The sequence below is a fragment of the Zalophus californianus genome, chromosome 15, assembly GCF_009762305.2.
Source record: "Zalophus californianus isolate mZalCal1 chromosome 15, mZalCal1.pri.v2, whole genome shotgun sequence".
Lineage (NCBI taxonomy): Eukaryota > Metazoa > Chordata > Mammalia > Carnivora > Otariidae > Zalophus > Zalophus californianus.
This window is the reverse complement of record NC_045609.1, coordinates 73,310,209-73,324,456: the sequence shown is the minus strand read 5'-3', so window position 1 is coordinate 73,324,456 and position 14,248 is coordinate 73,310,209. Positions and strand designations below refer to the sequence as shown.

The 14,248-nt window shown below is 32.8% G+C and overlaps 1 protein-coding gene across 1 annotated transcript in view; it reads right to left on the bottom strand.

The window, feature by feature from the left end:
* ATRNL1 (attractin like 1) overlaps nt 1–14,248 on the bottom strand; it is an 891,320-nt gene that overhangs the window by 481,597 nt on the left and 395,475 nt on the right. The window contains 1 exon segment of the mRNA XM_027596871.2: nt 1,270–1,331. Coding sequence (XP_027452672.2) covers nt 1,270–1,331 — 62 coding nt within the window.

The following is a 14,248-nucleotide window of genomic DNA, read 5'->3' as shown; positions in this document are numbered from 1 at the left end:
ATTGGCTCTTTCTGCTCTAGCGCTATGGCAGCTGGTTTGTGTCCATGCAACAGAGACGGTATAGCCCACAAATCCTGAAATATTTCCTATATGGCCCTTTACAGAAAATGTCTGCTGACCCCTGTGGGGAAGGTAATAGGAATTCAAGTATTGTATGGGTGTCTGGATAAGATAACCAATAATGGTTACTCTGGCATTTAAGAAAGTGCTTGGCATATCATCTATGTCAAGGACTGGGCTATGCAGGTTTCTTCACTTAGTATAAAGTAACTCAGCCAACTTGGTGAGTGGAGGTCAAAATTCATACTGTAAAGCTGTGTGCCATGATATGGGGCTATAGCTGCCAAAAGGAGGACACACATTTGTCTAATTTGCATGAAGGCACCCAGTGGACCAGGACAACCTGTACATACAATAATCGTATTAACAAAAATAACATCCCTTCCTACCCAGATGATCTAAGTGCCATAACGCAGATATCCTATCACTGACTCACTTCTTCTCTCAATCCAGTGTTTCTTTATTTACATCCCATGGAAATAATAATAGATGTTCCCTGAAAAGAGTTTTCATGTTTTGAGAAATGTTACAAACTCTACCCTCTCTTTTAGAAAGATAAATCACAAATTAGCACTTTAAAACTCTAAGGGAAAAAAAAAAAAACCTTCCCGTAACATCAGTAGTAGAAGTAATAATCAGTTATAAGCAAACTAAAAGAGCCCTATTTTCCTAAGTTGTTTAATTATGGAAACTTTTTTATTAACTTACTGTTAATACCTCAGATAACTAATGTTCTAGGGAATGATGTTCTATTCAAAGTCATATTTAGTATTTCCAGATTAGAAGCTCACTGAGGACAATAAATACATTCCCTACAGATTTTTAGTACATTGTGCTAAATGTGATAATTTCCTAACAAATAATTGAACTGACTCAACTCTAGGAGATATACCTAATCAATATAGTGAATATACTGCTAATTTCATTAACTAAAGCAGGCCTTAATTACTCATGTAACAGGAACACAAAGTTATCATCTTCTTTCCACTGACTCCATTAGCAATTAAATAGTACAATGGCAAAATAATCTTGACAAGTACATTTCAAGTATGTTTCCTCTGCTCTGTGGTATATATTTAAGCATATAAAACTATTCAAGACACACCATTGATATTTTAAGATTAGAGATCTGATAAATTACCTAACAGGTTGATAGAACATTACCAGAATATAGATTTAATAAATTCAAAGTCAGTAAAAGCAAATTACCTGAAGAAGGTGACAAAAAACTGCACAAGATCCATGATTGTATTGTGTTGTGAGAATGCAATCTGAAAAATCAAAATAAAGGAAAGTTTGAAACTTAATATATGTTCTTTTCCAATATTTGTGGTGATGTTTCACGGCATTTGTAAATACAATATTTTTATATCATCAAAAGATTTGGATCACTATATTATAAACAATATGTGCTGAAATCAAAACATCCTCTAGAATACCCAATAAAGTCAACAACCAACAATGATGACTTTTATATAGGCTATTACATTAAATGGTTTTAAAAGACTATTACAAAATTACTTCAAGAACGTATGTGAAGTTTCATGTACAATCCTATGATATTAAATATGCCTAACTAAAACATGTAAATGAGTTTCTTCATTTAATAATGATCACATTTTCTATTAATACAACTAATAATTGGTTGTTAGCCAAAAAAAAATTCTACTCTATTAAACAGAGGATTTGTTTTTTCCATATATTTTTGTCGAAAGAAGCTGCATGCATGCATACAATTTTTTTTGTTATACTCTACTCAAAAAGTAAGTCATCTCAAATTTCATGTTAATAAGAAATGAATTTTGAGAGATGAAACTAGCCAATAAGCTAAAGTTGTTCTACATTTCTGCTAACATAGAGATTATACTGTAACACAGTTCTTCAGGAAGTGCTATGTAGTAAATTAGTCAATAATGTAGTAGCTGAATAGAGAATTTCTGATTTTGAAATCACCTTTTCATTTAATAGGTGTAAATATTTGGGAAAACTATTTAACTTATCTGTGTCTCAGTTGTCCCATATGTGAAAAGTAATAATAAAAGTACCTACACTTCATAATGCTAGAGGAAAGATCAATTGAATTAATAAAAATTCCTGCCATAATACCTGGCATATAATAAGTATAATATAATGAATATTATTATACTTTTACATCATGTATAGAGGAGATGGTCAACATAAGTGAATTTTCCCAGACAGCTGAAGTTAAACCATTAAGGTATTGAAATCTTTTTCCTTTAATAACCTTTTATAAAAATGATCCAAAAACATGGAATTGAATTTCCAATTCCAGTACACATAGACTGACAGGGATGAGAGACATCTCCTCCCTTAAACAGCTAGAAAACTATACAAAGTATATGACAAAAAAAAATTTAGACACTGGACGAAATGTAGAGGAAGATAAAATCCATGAGTAAAGGAAAACAAAAGAGATGAGCCTTACAATAATCCCAGCTCTCAGTGTGAAGAAATAATACTAAGGAATTTAAATGACATTCTAGATAAGAAATATCAGTATTTCTTCCATAAAATGAAGAATTATAGTCAGGTGAGAAGATGGTTAAATTTTTGGCATATACATGATAGCTTAAATATAGTGACATTAATTTCCAAAAAGCTTCTAAGCATTTGAAGAATTACAAAGCACTTATACAGAGACTGAGGAAAGATAATTGCTGTAGGAGATTGGTTATAGGTGAAAATGTCTTAAAAGATTTAAGGAAAAATATATTTTTAAATGGAAAAAATACAAATGAATTTTCTCCCCAAGTGACTATCCATGAGAGTATGTTAGAAACATATCTTGCCCATTCTGGGTCCATATAAGTAAGTACCTTGGAACAAAAATCATGTTTTGAGACAAGTAAGCAAAACATTGACACATGAAAATATCTACAATTTTCTACTTTTTCCCAAAGAATATCTGAATAAATAAAGTAGTAGTTAAAAGAAAGGTCTGCAAGTTATAACCATGAACTAAAGCATTAAAACATTTTAAAACTTCAAGAATATTATCTAACTATACCTATTACTATAAAAGAAAAAAAAGAAAGTTTTCATTAGAGATATGAATGATATTTTGACTGTAGCTTGTATGTAGAGGATACTCTAGGAGTCCACTACCATGGGGTGATGAGACACCTAGACTTTCTAAATTAACACATTTTCTAATTTGTCACAATGATAGCTGCAGTTCTTTACAAATTAAGTTGCAATGTAATGCTTGAACCTGAAGTACTGTTTGCAGACCTTGACCAAATTTTGTTACAGAGAATACTCTACTACCTTTCACAATGAGGAGCATAATGATGGGATAAAAATTGATGGGGGAGGTCTCTGTCAGAAACTATATCTGAAATACAAACTGCCTTAAAAATAGAGGCAAGTAATGCCCTAAAGTAACTAACTATCCTTTAGTATAAGTGTGCTCAAGATTAAATGCAGACTTGGCATAAGCAATCTCCGTACTCAGCATATCATCTGGATACTTGAGCCTCAAGTTGAAAAGCATTCCATTTTGTCTGTTCAAAAGGAAAGTCAGCACTACAAAGTGTTGTGAAAATCTTTCAAAATGTTTATCCATCTGAGTGGAGAGTCATCTGGAAGTCCACAGGAGACAGCCCTGGAAAACACTATGTCAGACAGTTCATTCTCAGCCACAGGCTTAATAATCAGATTGGACTGATTCTAGAAATGGAAGGCAGATTCAAGGATAATTCAGTATCATTGGTAAACAAGGCCCAGGAGACACTAATTCAAGCAAATTCCCTTATATAAAGTGCCAACTTATTCATCCATCAAATATTTCACTTCTTATCTACTACCTTTTGAATACCGTATCAAGTTCTTAAATGTATTAGGGAAAAGTAACATCAAAATTCCTAATGGTGGTGGTGATGGCAGACAAAAAGTCATAATAAATTATATAGTGTGTTAGAACTTCGTAATTGCTAATGGGGAAAAACACATTATCCTATTTTTTGGTAACATTGTGTCAACTATAATTTTAAAAAGTATTATATTTTCTATATTAACATATGTAAGACAAGAAATCACTCCTTGGTGTCTAAAAGTATGCAGAAGTGCTGAGAAGAGACAGGAGGAAAGGTAGGGGTAGCAGAAAAATATGAAACATAGCATTAGGGTTAATGTATCTGGCTGTCCTCAGTTTTTCTCTATTTAGAATAGAATCCAGCAGCTCCAGGCCCTTACCAATGAAACTGGAAAGCTCACAGGGAAAGAAATAAGAATACACAGAGGGAGAACCATTTTAAGTGATGTTGAGCATTGGTCTTCACATGGCTGGCTGACTCCTTCTTATCCAGATCTCACCTCAAATTACACACTTCTCTAAAACACTCTCTAAAGTAAGGTGCTGTCTCCCTTATTCTATACTCTTATGTGAACCTATTTCTTTTATACTTCATTCTGAAACTACCTTATTTTATTGGTTGATCATTAGTTCAAATGTCTTTGTCCACTAAAATGTAAGCTCCATGAGAACAGTAGCCTTGTTCAACTTGTTCATAGCACTGTTCCAATACCTAGAACAGCATTTGGTATATAGTAAGCATTTAATAAAAGTTTGCTGAATAAATGAATATAGTGAATAGTAAAATTTAGCATGAGAGTATTCTTAGGACTTTATATATCCTTAAGAGCCATGAGAGTAAGGAGGTATAGATGTTATTCTGAAAAATATTTTTAAATTTTTTATTTATTTGAGTTTCTTTCATAAATCAGTAATCATATAGACCATAATTATCTGCTAATTACAGATCATAATATATTATTTTTCCTTATAAAATTTATATTTATTATGGAGTTCAGAAGTTAGAGAAAATGTGTTCCTTGTATAAAAAATGTTTTTGTTTATTTTTAGTCAAAGAAAAATTTTGTAAGATCTACCATTTACAATTTTAGCTACAATATTTTGAAGTCAGGATATCAGAAATGATTATTAATATGTATTTTTACCTCAGCTTCCTAATTTCAACAATGAACTTTTTAACCTTATTGGCTTCTAGAAATTTCTTTCAGTAGATAAATTGCATCGGCTGCAATCTTCTCATCTAAAATAGGTGGCATTACCTGAAATATTATTTTTTAAGCCAATGAAAAAACAAATGAGACTGCTTTAAAAAAATGATCATTTAGCCAATTTTATGTAGAAAACAGTGAGTCAAATCAATAACAATAACAACACCATAATTTTGTAGTGTCCCTGAGAGTATATCTCCTGAGGATATAGAACATTTCTAACCCTAAAATCCATAATGGTCTAATTGGAAAGATTTCTATTGGCTGATGTCATTGCTAGAACATGGCCCTTTACAGATAATCAATATATTCCATTTTGGTTCTGTTGTCTTTCCCATGAAAAATATGAGAAGTTTACTCAAAGTGCATTTAAAGTTAGTTTTAAACTTTAGCCAGCATAAATGCACCACTGAAATTCCCTTTTCTATAATAATGTTATTCAAGTTATCCAGTAATTATTCAAAGAAAATTAATCAAAATCAAGAGGCCAATTATGGTAAAATGGTAAAATTTCATAATATCCTAATTTCCTGCCTGTTTTTAAAAAGTCTTCAAACAATTAAGTGACATGCTAAAAGATTAAGTTAGCTGAAACCATGGCAACAGTGATGATGATAATATATTTTAACCATTTGATCTTACATACGAATGCATATTGAAAACATGTCTAAAATCTAAAACCTGAATTTAAGATATTCTATATTGTTTGTTAATAATTAATAATCAAATGATCAACATTTTGAGTTTATGATTTGATGAAGAAAGCTGCAGTAAACGCTTTGGGATAGGGAAGTAGATTAATAGCTTGATATTTACCACAAAATGTCAGAATTTGTAAGAGAGAAAAAAATGTTAATTTGAAGGACAAATTGGTGTGTTTGTGCAAAATGTCAACCTGCCATAAATAAACTCTGATGTAATATGAGATAAACAAAATGAAAATATAAAGGGATGTGCTGAAATTATCAAGTTCATCTAACAAACTGAAAGTAAAGGAGAAGTTCTTCAAACCACTGTTTAGATCATAGTCTTTCAAAATGATGACATAAAAGCATACTTAGATAATGGAAGTTAGCCAGTTATTGATATGTCAAAGACAAGCAATGTTTCAGGCAAGCAATTCAAGATCTTGGGGATTTACTTATCCAATTTTTTAAATAAATAAAAGCAAACTGGGGCTTAAGTTAGTTATTATTGGATAAAATCAACCATGATAATCTGTTTCAGATAGCATGAACTTCCTATAGATAATTAACATGATGCTTAATAATGTAGTAACATGTGTCATTCCTGATAAATAAATATTTTAAAATATAGAGCTAAATGGAAAATGAATGATTTTTGAAAGAATAAAACCTATGTCTGGATAAAAAACATGTGGAATGAATATACCAGCCAATTCTGCATAAACATTTCACAAATTTCTGATTATAAATTCTTGAATATTGTTTTAAAAATTTAATGGGTTTAATTCTTCTTAGAGCAAATAATTGCTTAACTTTCCTCCTGGTTTAATGCAAAAACTTAACTGGTTTCCCTGTCTTCATCTCAGAAACCTCTGGTCATTGCTCACCTAGCTGACAAAAATGTTCTTTTTTTTTCCTTAAGATTTTTTTATTTATTTGTCAGAGAGAGAGAGAGAGAACAAGCACAAGCAGGCGGAGTGGCAGGCAGAGGGAGAAGCAGGCTTCCCGCCGAGCAGGGAGCCCGATGTGGGACTCAATCCCAGGACCCTGGGATCATGACTTAAGCCGAAGGCAGACGCTTAACCGACTGAGCCACCCAGGAGTCCCCAAAATGTTCTTTTTAAAACTGAAAAATGTTTCTGTAATTCCCTTTTTCACAATTCTACACTCTACTGACCAATACAGATACATCATTATTAACCAAAGTTCATAATGTATTCAGATGTCCTTTTTATATTCCAGGATTCCATCCAGGATACCAAATAACATTTAGCTATTATGTCTCTGTAGGTCCTCTTGGCTATGACAATTTCTCAAACTTTCTTTGTTTTATATTATTTTCACAGTTTTGAGGAGTAATAATAAGGTATTTGGTAGAATGCATATCAAGCAGCATTTATAAAGTGTTTTTCTTATGATTAGGCTGAAGTTATGGGGTTTTGAAAGGAAGACCACAGAGATTAAGTGCAATTTTTATCACTTCATACCAAAGGTATAGACTATCAGTGTGACTTATTTCTGTTGATGTTAACCTTGCTGACCTGGCTGAAACAATGTTTGTCAAGGTTTTGTCTTCCCTCTGTAAAATTACTCTTTTTACTACTTTTCCATATTGTATTCTTTGGAAGCTCTTCTCATACACATTTAAGAGGTGGGAAATTATAGGCTATCTTCTTTGGCACATGTTATCTACATAAACTACTTGGAAACATGTGAAATTTGTCCATTTATTTATTTAATCATTTATTTATATCAGTATTGTATCATGTATACCTATTTTATACTTTGCAGAATGATGCAATATTACCTTACTTTGTTGCTGAAATTGTTCCAGGTGTAGCCATTGGGAGTTCTTTCATTTTGTTCTTGTGTCCTCTTGAAATATTCCCATAATTGTGTTTTGTTTTTTGTTTTAACACTTCCTTACTTTCTGGCACTATAAAATACTCTAGGATCAGTTTGGGAATTTGCTACCCTAGTCCTTGAATCAACCATTTCCTCCAAGTAGTCTCTTTACTAGAGAATGGTATTAGAAACCAAAACCTAGGCAGTAGGTTTGCTTGTTGATACTATGTTGTCATAGTTTCTAGGCCTTCTGGGCTTACAGAAGAAGGAAATATATATCTGTTTACTAACCTGTGCATAAACACATATCTATAAATATTTCTATGCATATAATCATTTGTATCTATATTAAGCTAACCATGATTTCATATTGATATTTGTATATGTTTTTAAGATGGCTTTCATCAGATAGAGGAATATTATATATTATATACGATAAATATATATATTTATATATCTAGAAATATATATTTCTAGAAGCTGATTCTTTCAAAAGATCAACTAAGTTAGTAAGTCTCTAGTCAGATCAAGTAAAAAAGAGAAGTCACAAATTACCAGTATCAGGAATGAAAGACGGGACATTACTATAGACCTACAGAAATGAAAAGGATAATAAGATAATTTTTCAAATAAACTAATGCCCACAAATTCAATATCCTTGATTAAAGGGAAAACTTCACTGTAATACACAACATAATATAGCTCTCTTAAGAAAAAATAGATAACCTAAATAACTATCAAGCACATTAGATTTCTCATTTAAAACCTTGAAACAACACAACCAAAACAACAAAATAATCAACTACAGGCATATGACTTCATTGGAGAATTCTAAATATTTAAGTAAAAGTAGTATCACATCTACACATCCTCTTTTAGAACACAGAAAAGGAAATAACACCTTTATTAACACTTATTTTGTGAGATCAGCACTAGCCTGATAAGAAAACCAGACAAAGGTATTATTAGAAAAAAAATATCTAGGCACAAATATCTTTTGTTAATATAAAAGCAGAATAAAATCTCGATAAATATTAGCAAATTGAACCCAGCAATATATAAAACGGAAAATAAATCAATACCAACTGTGTTTTATCCCAGAAATGCAAAGCTGGTTCAACATTCAAAATTAATCAATGTAATTTACCAAACCTAAAGACTAAAAGTGAATTACCAGAAAATCATTCTAATAGACACAGCAAAAGTATCTGAAAGAATTCAACATCAATTACTGATAAAAAAAAAAAACTATCTGTAAAATAATATACAAGAAAACTTCTCTAAAGAACTTCTTGAAAAACCTTTAGCTAACATAATAATTAATGGTGGAGAATGGAATGCTTTCCCTTTAAGACTGGCAAAAAGGCAAGAATGTCTGCTTTCAAAACTTCTCAATACCACACTGAAGCTCTTACCAGTGCAATAAAACAAGAAAAAAAATTTAGAAAGAATTGGAAAGGAAGAAATAAAACTGTATTTTCAGACAGCATGATTTTTAATCCCCAAATCTAATATAAATAATAAATGAATTTAGTAACATTGCAGAATACAAAGTTACAAAATTCGATTGTATTTCTATATACTAACAATAAATGACTGAAAATAGAAGTGAAAAAAATACAATTTATAATAGTATCAAAAAACTATGAAATTAAGTATGTCTGATAAAATATGTGCAAAACACATGCTGAATACTACAAAATACTAACAACAGAAATCAAATTAGACCTAGATAAATAGATATACTGTAGTCATGAATTACAAGGCTTAATAGAATTATAATGACAATTTTCCACAGACTGACCTATAAATTCAATGTAATTGTAATCAAAATCCCAGAAGAATTTCTTGTAGAAATTTAAAAAGAAGATTCTAGTATTTATGTGGAAAGGCAAAGAAAATAGAATAGCGAAACGATTTTTGAAAAGAGAACAAAACTGAGTCACACTATCTGATTCAAGACTTACAAAAAAGCTATTGTAACCAAAGCAATGTGAATTGATGAAAAGATAGACACATACCTGAATGGAGCATAACAGAGAGTCTAGAAACCAATGTACACAAACAGAACCAACTGATTTTTGACAAAAGTTTGAAGTCAATTCAATGAAGAAAGGATGCTCTTGTTTAATAAATGGTGATGAAACTATTACACAACCAAATGCAAAGAGTAACTATCAGCTCATACATTGAAACATATAAAAAAATTCAAACTGAATTATAGGCCTTAATGTAAAACGTAAAAATTATTTTAAAAATTATAAAATCTCAGGAGAAAAAAATCTTTGTTACCTGGTTTAGGCCAGGATTTCTTAAATACAACATTAAAAACATGGTCCATTAAAAAAGAGAAGCTGATAAATTGGACTTGATTAAAATTAAAAACGTCTGTTCTTTGAAAGAGTGTTAACTCTTTCAAAAGAATGAAAAACCTCTTTTCATAAAGAATGAAAAAACAAGAAATAATCTGGGAGAAAACACTGCAACACACATCTTAAAAGGACATGTATCCAGAATATATAAAGAACTCTCAAAACAATAAAAGCCTGGGCAAAGATTAGAACAGACACTTCTCCAAAGAAAATATATGAATGCAAACTAAACACACGAAAAGATGGTTAACACCATTAGTCTTTAGGAAAAAAATCAAATTAAAAACAACAAATTACCATTCACATATCTTAGAATAGCCAAAATCAAAACAACAAAATTGATAATATCAAGTACTATTGAAGATGAGTGCAACTAGAATGATAACACTTTACTAATGGAAATGCAAAATTGTACAAATATTTCAGTAAGTAATGTGGCAGTTTCTTATGAAAGTAAACATCAATTACTATATGACCTAGTTGTCCTACACATAGATACCATGAGAACGTATACCCACAAAAAAACCTGTATGTGAACATTTAGAGTGGTTTAATTAAAAATTGCCCCAAACTGGACAGAGCCACATAATTCATCAACTAGTGAATGAATAAACAAATTATTATATATCCATTCCATGGAATATACTCAATAATAAAAAAGAATCAAATGTTTACAGAGACATCAACTTGAGTAATCTTAAATATATATCATAAAGCAAATATATACTATATAATTCCATTATATAAAAATTACAGAAAAGCAAATCTATAATGATAGAAAGAAGATTTTCTACTAGGGCCTGGGGTCAGTGAGAGATGATTAATAGCAATGGTATGCAAAGAAACTTTTTGGTTGATGAAACTTTTAATCTTGATTGTAGTGGAGATTATGTGATTGTGTATGACTGCCAGAATTCATAAAACTGTACACTTAAAATGAATAAATTTAATTGTGTGTAGGGGTGCCTGGGTGGCTCAGTCAGTTGAGTAGTCAACTCTTGATTTCAGCTCAGGTCTATCTCGGGGTCATAAAATTGAGTTCTGGTCAACTTAATATATCTTCCTTCTTTGAACTCTAGAACATCCATACCTACCACAACCGATCTTATTTTGCAGCTATCATAAATTTTTCCATTCATCTCTATAAGAATGTTTCTTAAGTATGATTATATATATTCCTCACATTTATAATTTCTGATTAGAATAACTGATATATTAGTTAAGTAATGAATAAAATTAACAATTTCCGATATCACTTCTTGAACTTATGCTAACTTAGGTTTAATAACAAAAGAATTGAAGCTTTAAAAAAAGGAAAACAGGGGAGCCTGGGTGGCTCAGTCGTTAAGCATCTGCCTTTGGCTCAGGTCATGATCCCAGGGTCCTGGGATTGAGCCCTGCATCAGGATGGGGGGGGGCCTGCTCGGCAGGGGGCCTGCTTCTCCCTCTCCCACTCCCCCTGCTTGTGTTTCCTCTCACTGTGTCTCTGTCAAAGAAATAAATAAAATCTTTTAAAAATGGAAAACATATTTGAAAATATATATGATAAATTTCTCAAGCTTATAAAAATTTGGAAAACAGCAACAACAAATAAAACAATAACAGAAAGAGGAGAAAAAAAATAAATCCTTTGAGATAATCTGAGAAAAAAATTACACAAGGGAATCTATATCAACACATTTGTATGATAACACTTTTCAAACTACACACATAAGATAAAACTTCCTAAATAGAAAACCTGAACAGACCTATACCCACTAAGGAAATTGAAGCAGTCATCAAAAATCTCCCAACAAACAAAAGCCCAGGGCCAGATGGCTTCCCAGGGGAATTCTATCAGACATTTAAAGAAGAATTAATACCTATTCTCCTGAAACTGTTCCAAAAAATAGAAATGGAAGGAAAACTTCCAAATTCATTTTATGAGGCCACCATTACCTTGATCCCAAAACCAGACAAAGACCCCATCAAAAAGGAGAATTACAGACCAATATCCTTGATGAACATGGATGCAAAAATTCTCACCAAAATACTAGCCAATAGGATCCAACAGTACATTAAAAGGATTATTCACCACGACCAAGTGGGATTTATCCCTGGGCTGCAAGGCTGGTTCAACATCCGCAAATCAATCAACGTGATACAATACATTAACAAAAGAAAGAACAAGAATCCTATGATCCTCTCAATAGATGCAGAAAAAGCATTTGACAAAGTACAGCATCCTTTCTTGATCAAAACTCTTCAGAGTAGAGGGATAGAGGGTACACACCTCAATATCATAAAAGCCATCTACGAAAAACCTACAGCGAATATCATTCTCAATGGGGAAAAGCTGAGAGCTTTTCCCCTAAGGTCAGGAAAGCGGCAGGGATGTCCACTCTCACCACTGCTAGTCAACATAGTATTAGAAGTCCTAGCCACAGCAATCAGACAACAAAAAGAAATCAAAGGCATCCAAATCAGCAAAGAGAAAGTCAAACTCTCACTCTTTGCAGATGATATGATACTTTATGTGGAAAACCCAAAAGACTCCACCCCAAAACTGCTAGAACTCATACAGGAATTCAGTAAAGTAGCAGGCTATAAAATCAATGCACAGAAATCAGTGGCATTCCTATATACCAACAACAAGACAGAAGAGAGACAAATCAAGGAGTCGATCCCATTCACAATTGCACCCAAAACCATAAGATACCTAGGAATAAATTTAACCAAAGAGGCAAAGGATCTGTACTCAGAAAACTATAAAATACTCATGAAAGAAATTGAAGAAGACACAAAGAAATGGAAAAACGTTCCATGCTCATGGATTGGGAGAACAAACATTGTGAAGATGTCAATGCTACCTAGAGCAATCTACACATTCAATGCAATCCCCATCAAAATACCATCCACTTTTTTCAAAGAAATGGAACAAATAATCCTAAAATTTGTATGGAACCAGAAGAGACCCTGAATAGCCAGAGGAATATTGAAAAAGAAAAGCAAAGCTGGCGGCATCACAATTCCGGACTTCCAGCTGTATTACAAAGCTGTCATCATCAAGACAGTATGGTACTGGCACAAAAACAGACACATAGATCCATGGAACAGAATCGAGAGCCCAGAAATGGACCCTCAACTCTATGGTCAACTTATCTTTGACAAAGCAGGAAAGAATGTCCAATGGAAAAAAGACAGTCTCTTCCACAAATGGTGTTGGGAAAATTGGACAGCCATATGCAGAAGAATGAAACTGGACCATTTCCTTACACCACACACAAAAATAGACTCCAAATGGTTGAAAGACCTAAACGTGAGACAGGAGTCCATCAAAATCCTAAAGGAGAACACAGGCAGCAACCTCTTCGACCTCAGCCGCAGCACCTTCTTCCTAGAAACATCGCCAAAGACACGGGAAGCCAGGGCAAAAATGAACTATTGGGATTTCATCAAGATAAAAAACTTTTGCACAGCAAAAGAAACAGTCCACAAAACCAAAAGACAACCAACAGAATGGGAGAAAATATTTGCAAATGACAGATCAGATAAAGGGCTAGTATCCAAAATCTATAAAGAACTTATCAAACTCAACACCCAAAGAACAAATAATCCAATCAAGAAATGGGCAGAAGACATGAACAGACATTTTTCCAACGAAGACATCCAAATGGCCAACAGGCACATGAAAAAGTGCTCAACATCGCTCGGCATCAGGGAAATCCAAATCAAAACCTCAATGAGATACCACCTCACACCCGTCAGAATGGCTAAAATTAACAAGTCAGGGAACGACAGATGTTGGCGGGGATGTGGAGAAAGGAGAACCCTCCTACACTGTTGGTGGGAATGCAAGCTGGTGCAACCCCTCTGGAAAACAGTATGGAGGTTTCTCAAACAGTTGAAATTAGAGCTACCGTTCGATCCAGCAATTGCACTACTGGGTATTTACCCCAAAGATACAAAAGTAGGGACCCGAAGGGGTACGTGCACCCCAATGTTTATAGCAGCAATGTCCACAATAGCCAAACTGTGGAAAGAGCCAAGGTGTCCATCGACAGATGAATGGATAAAGAAAAGGTGGTATATATACACAATGGAATATTATGCAGCCATCAAAAGGTATGAGATCTTGCCATTTGCAACGACGTGGATGGAACTGGAGGGTGTTATGCTTAGTGAAATAAGTCAATCAGAGAAAGACATGTATCATATGACCTCACTGATATGAGGAATTCTTAATCTCAGGAACAAACTGAG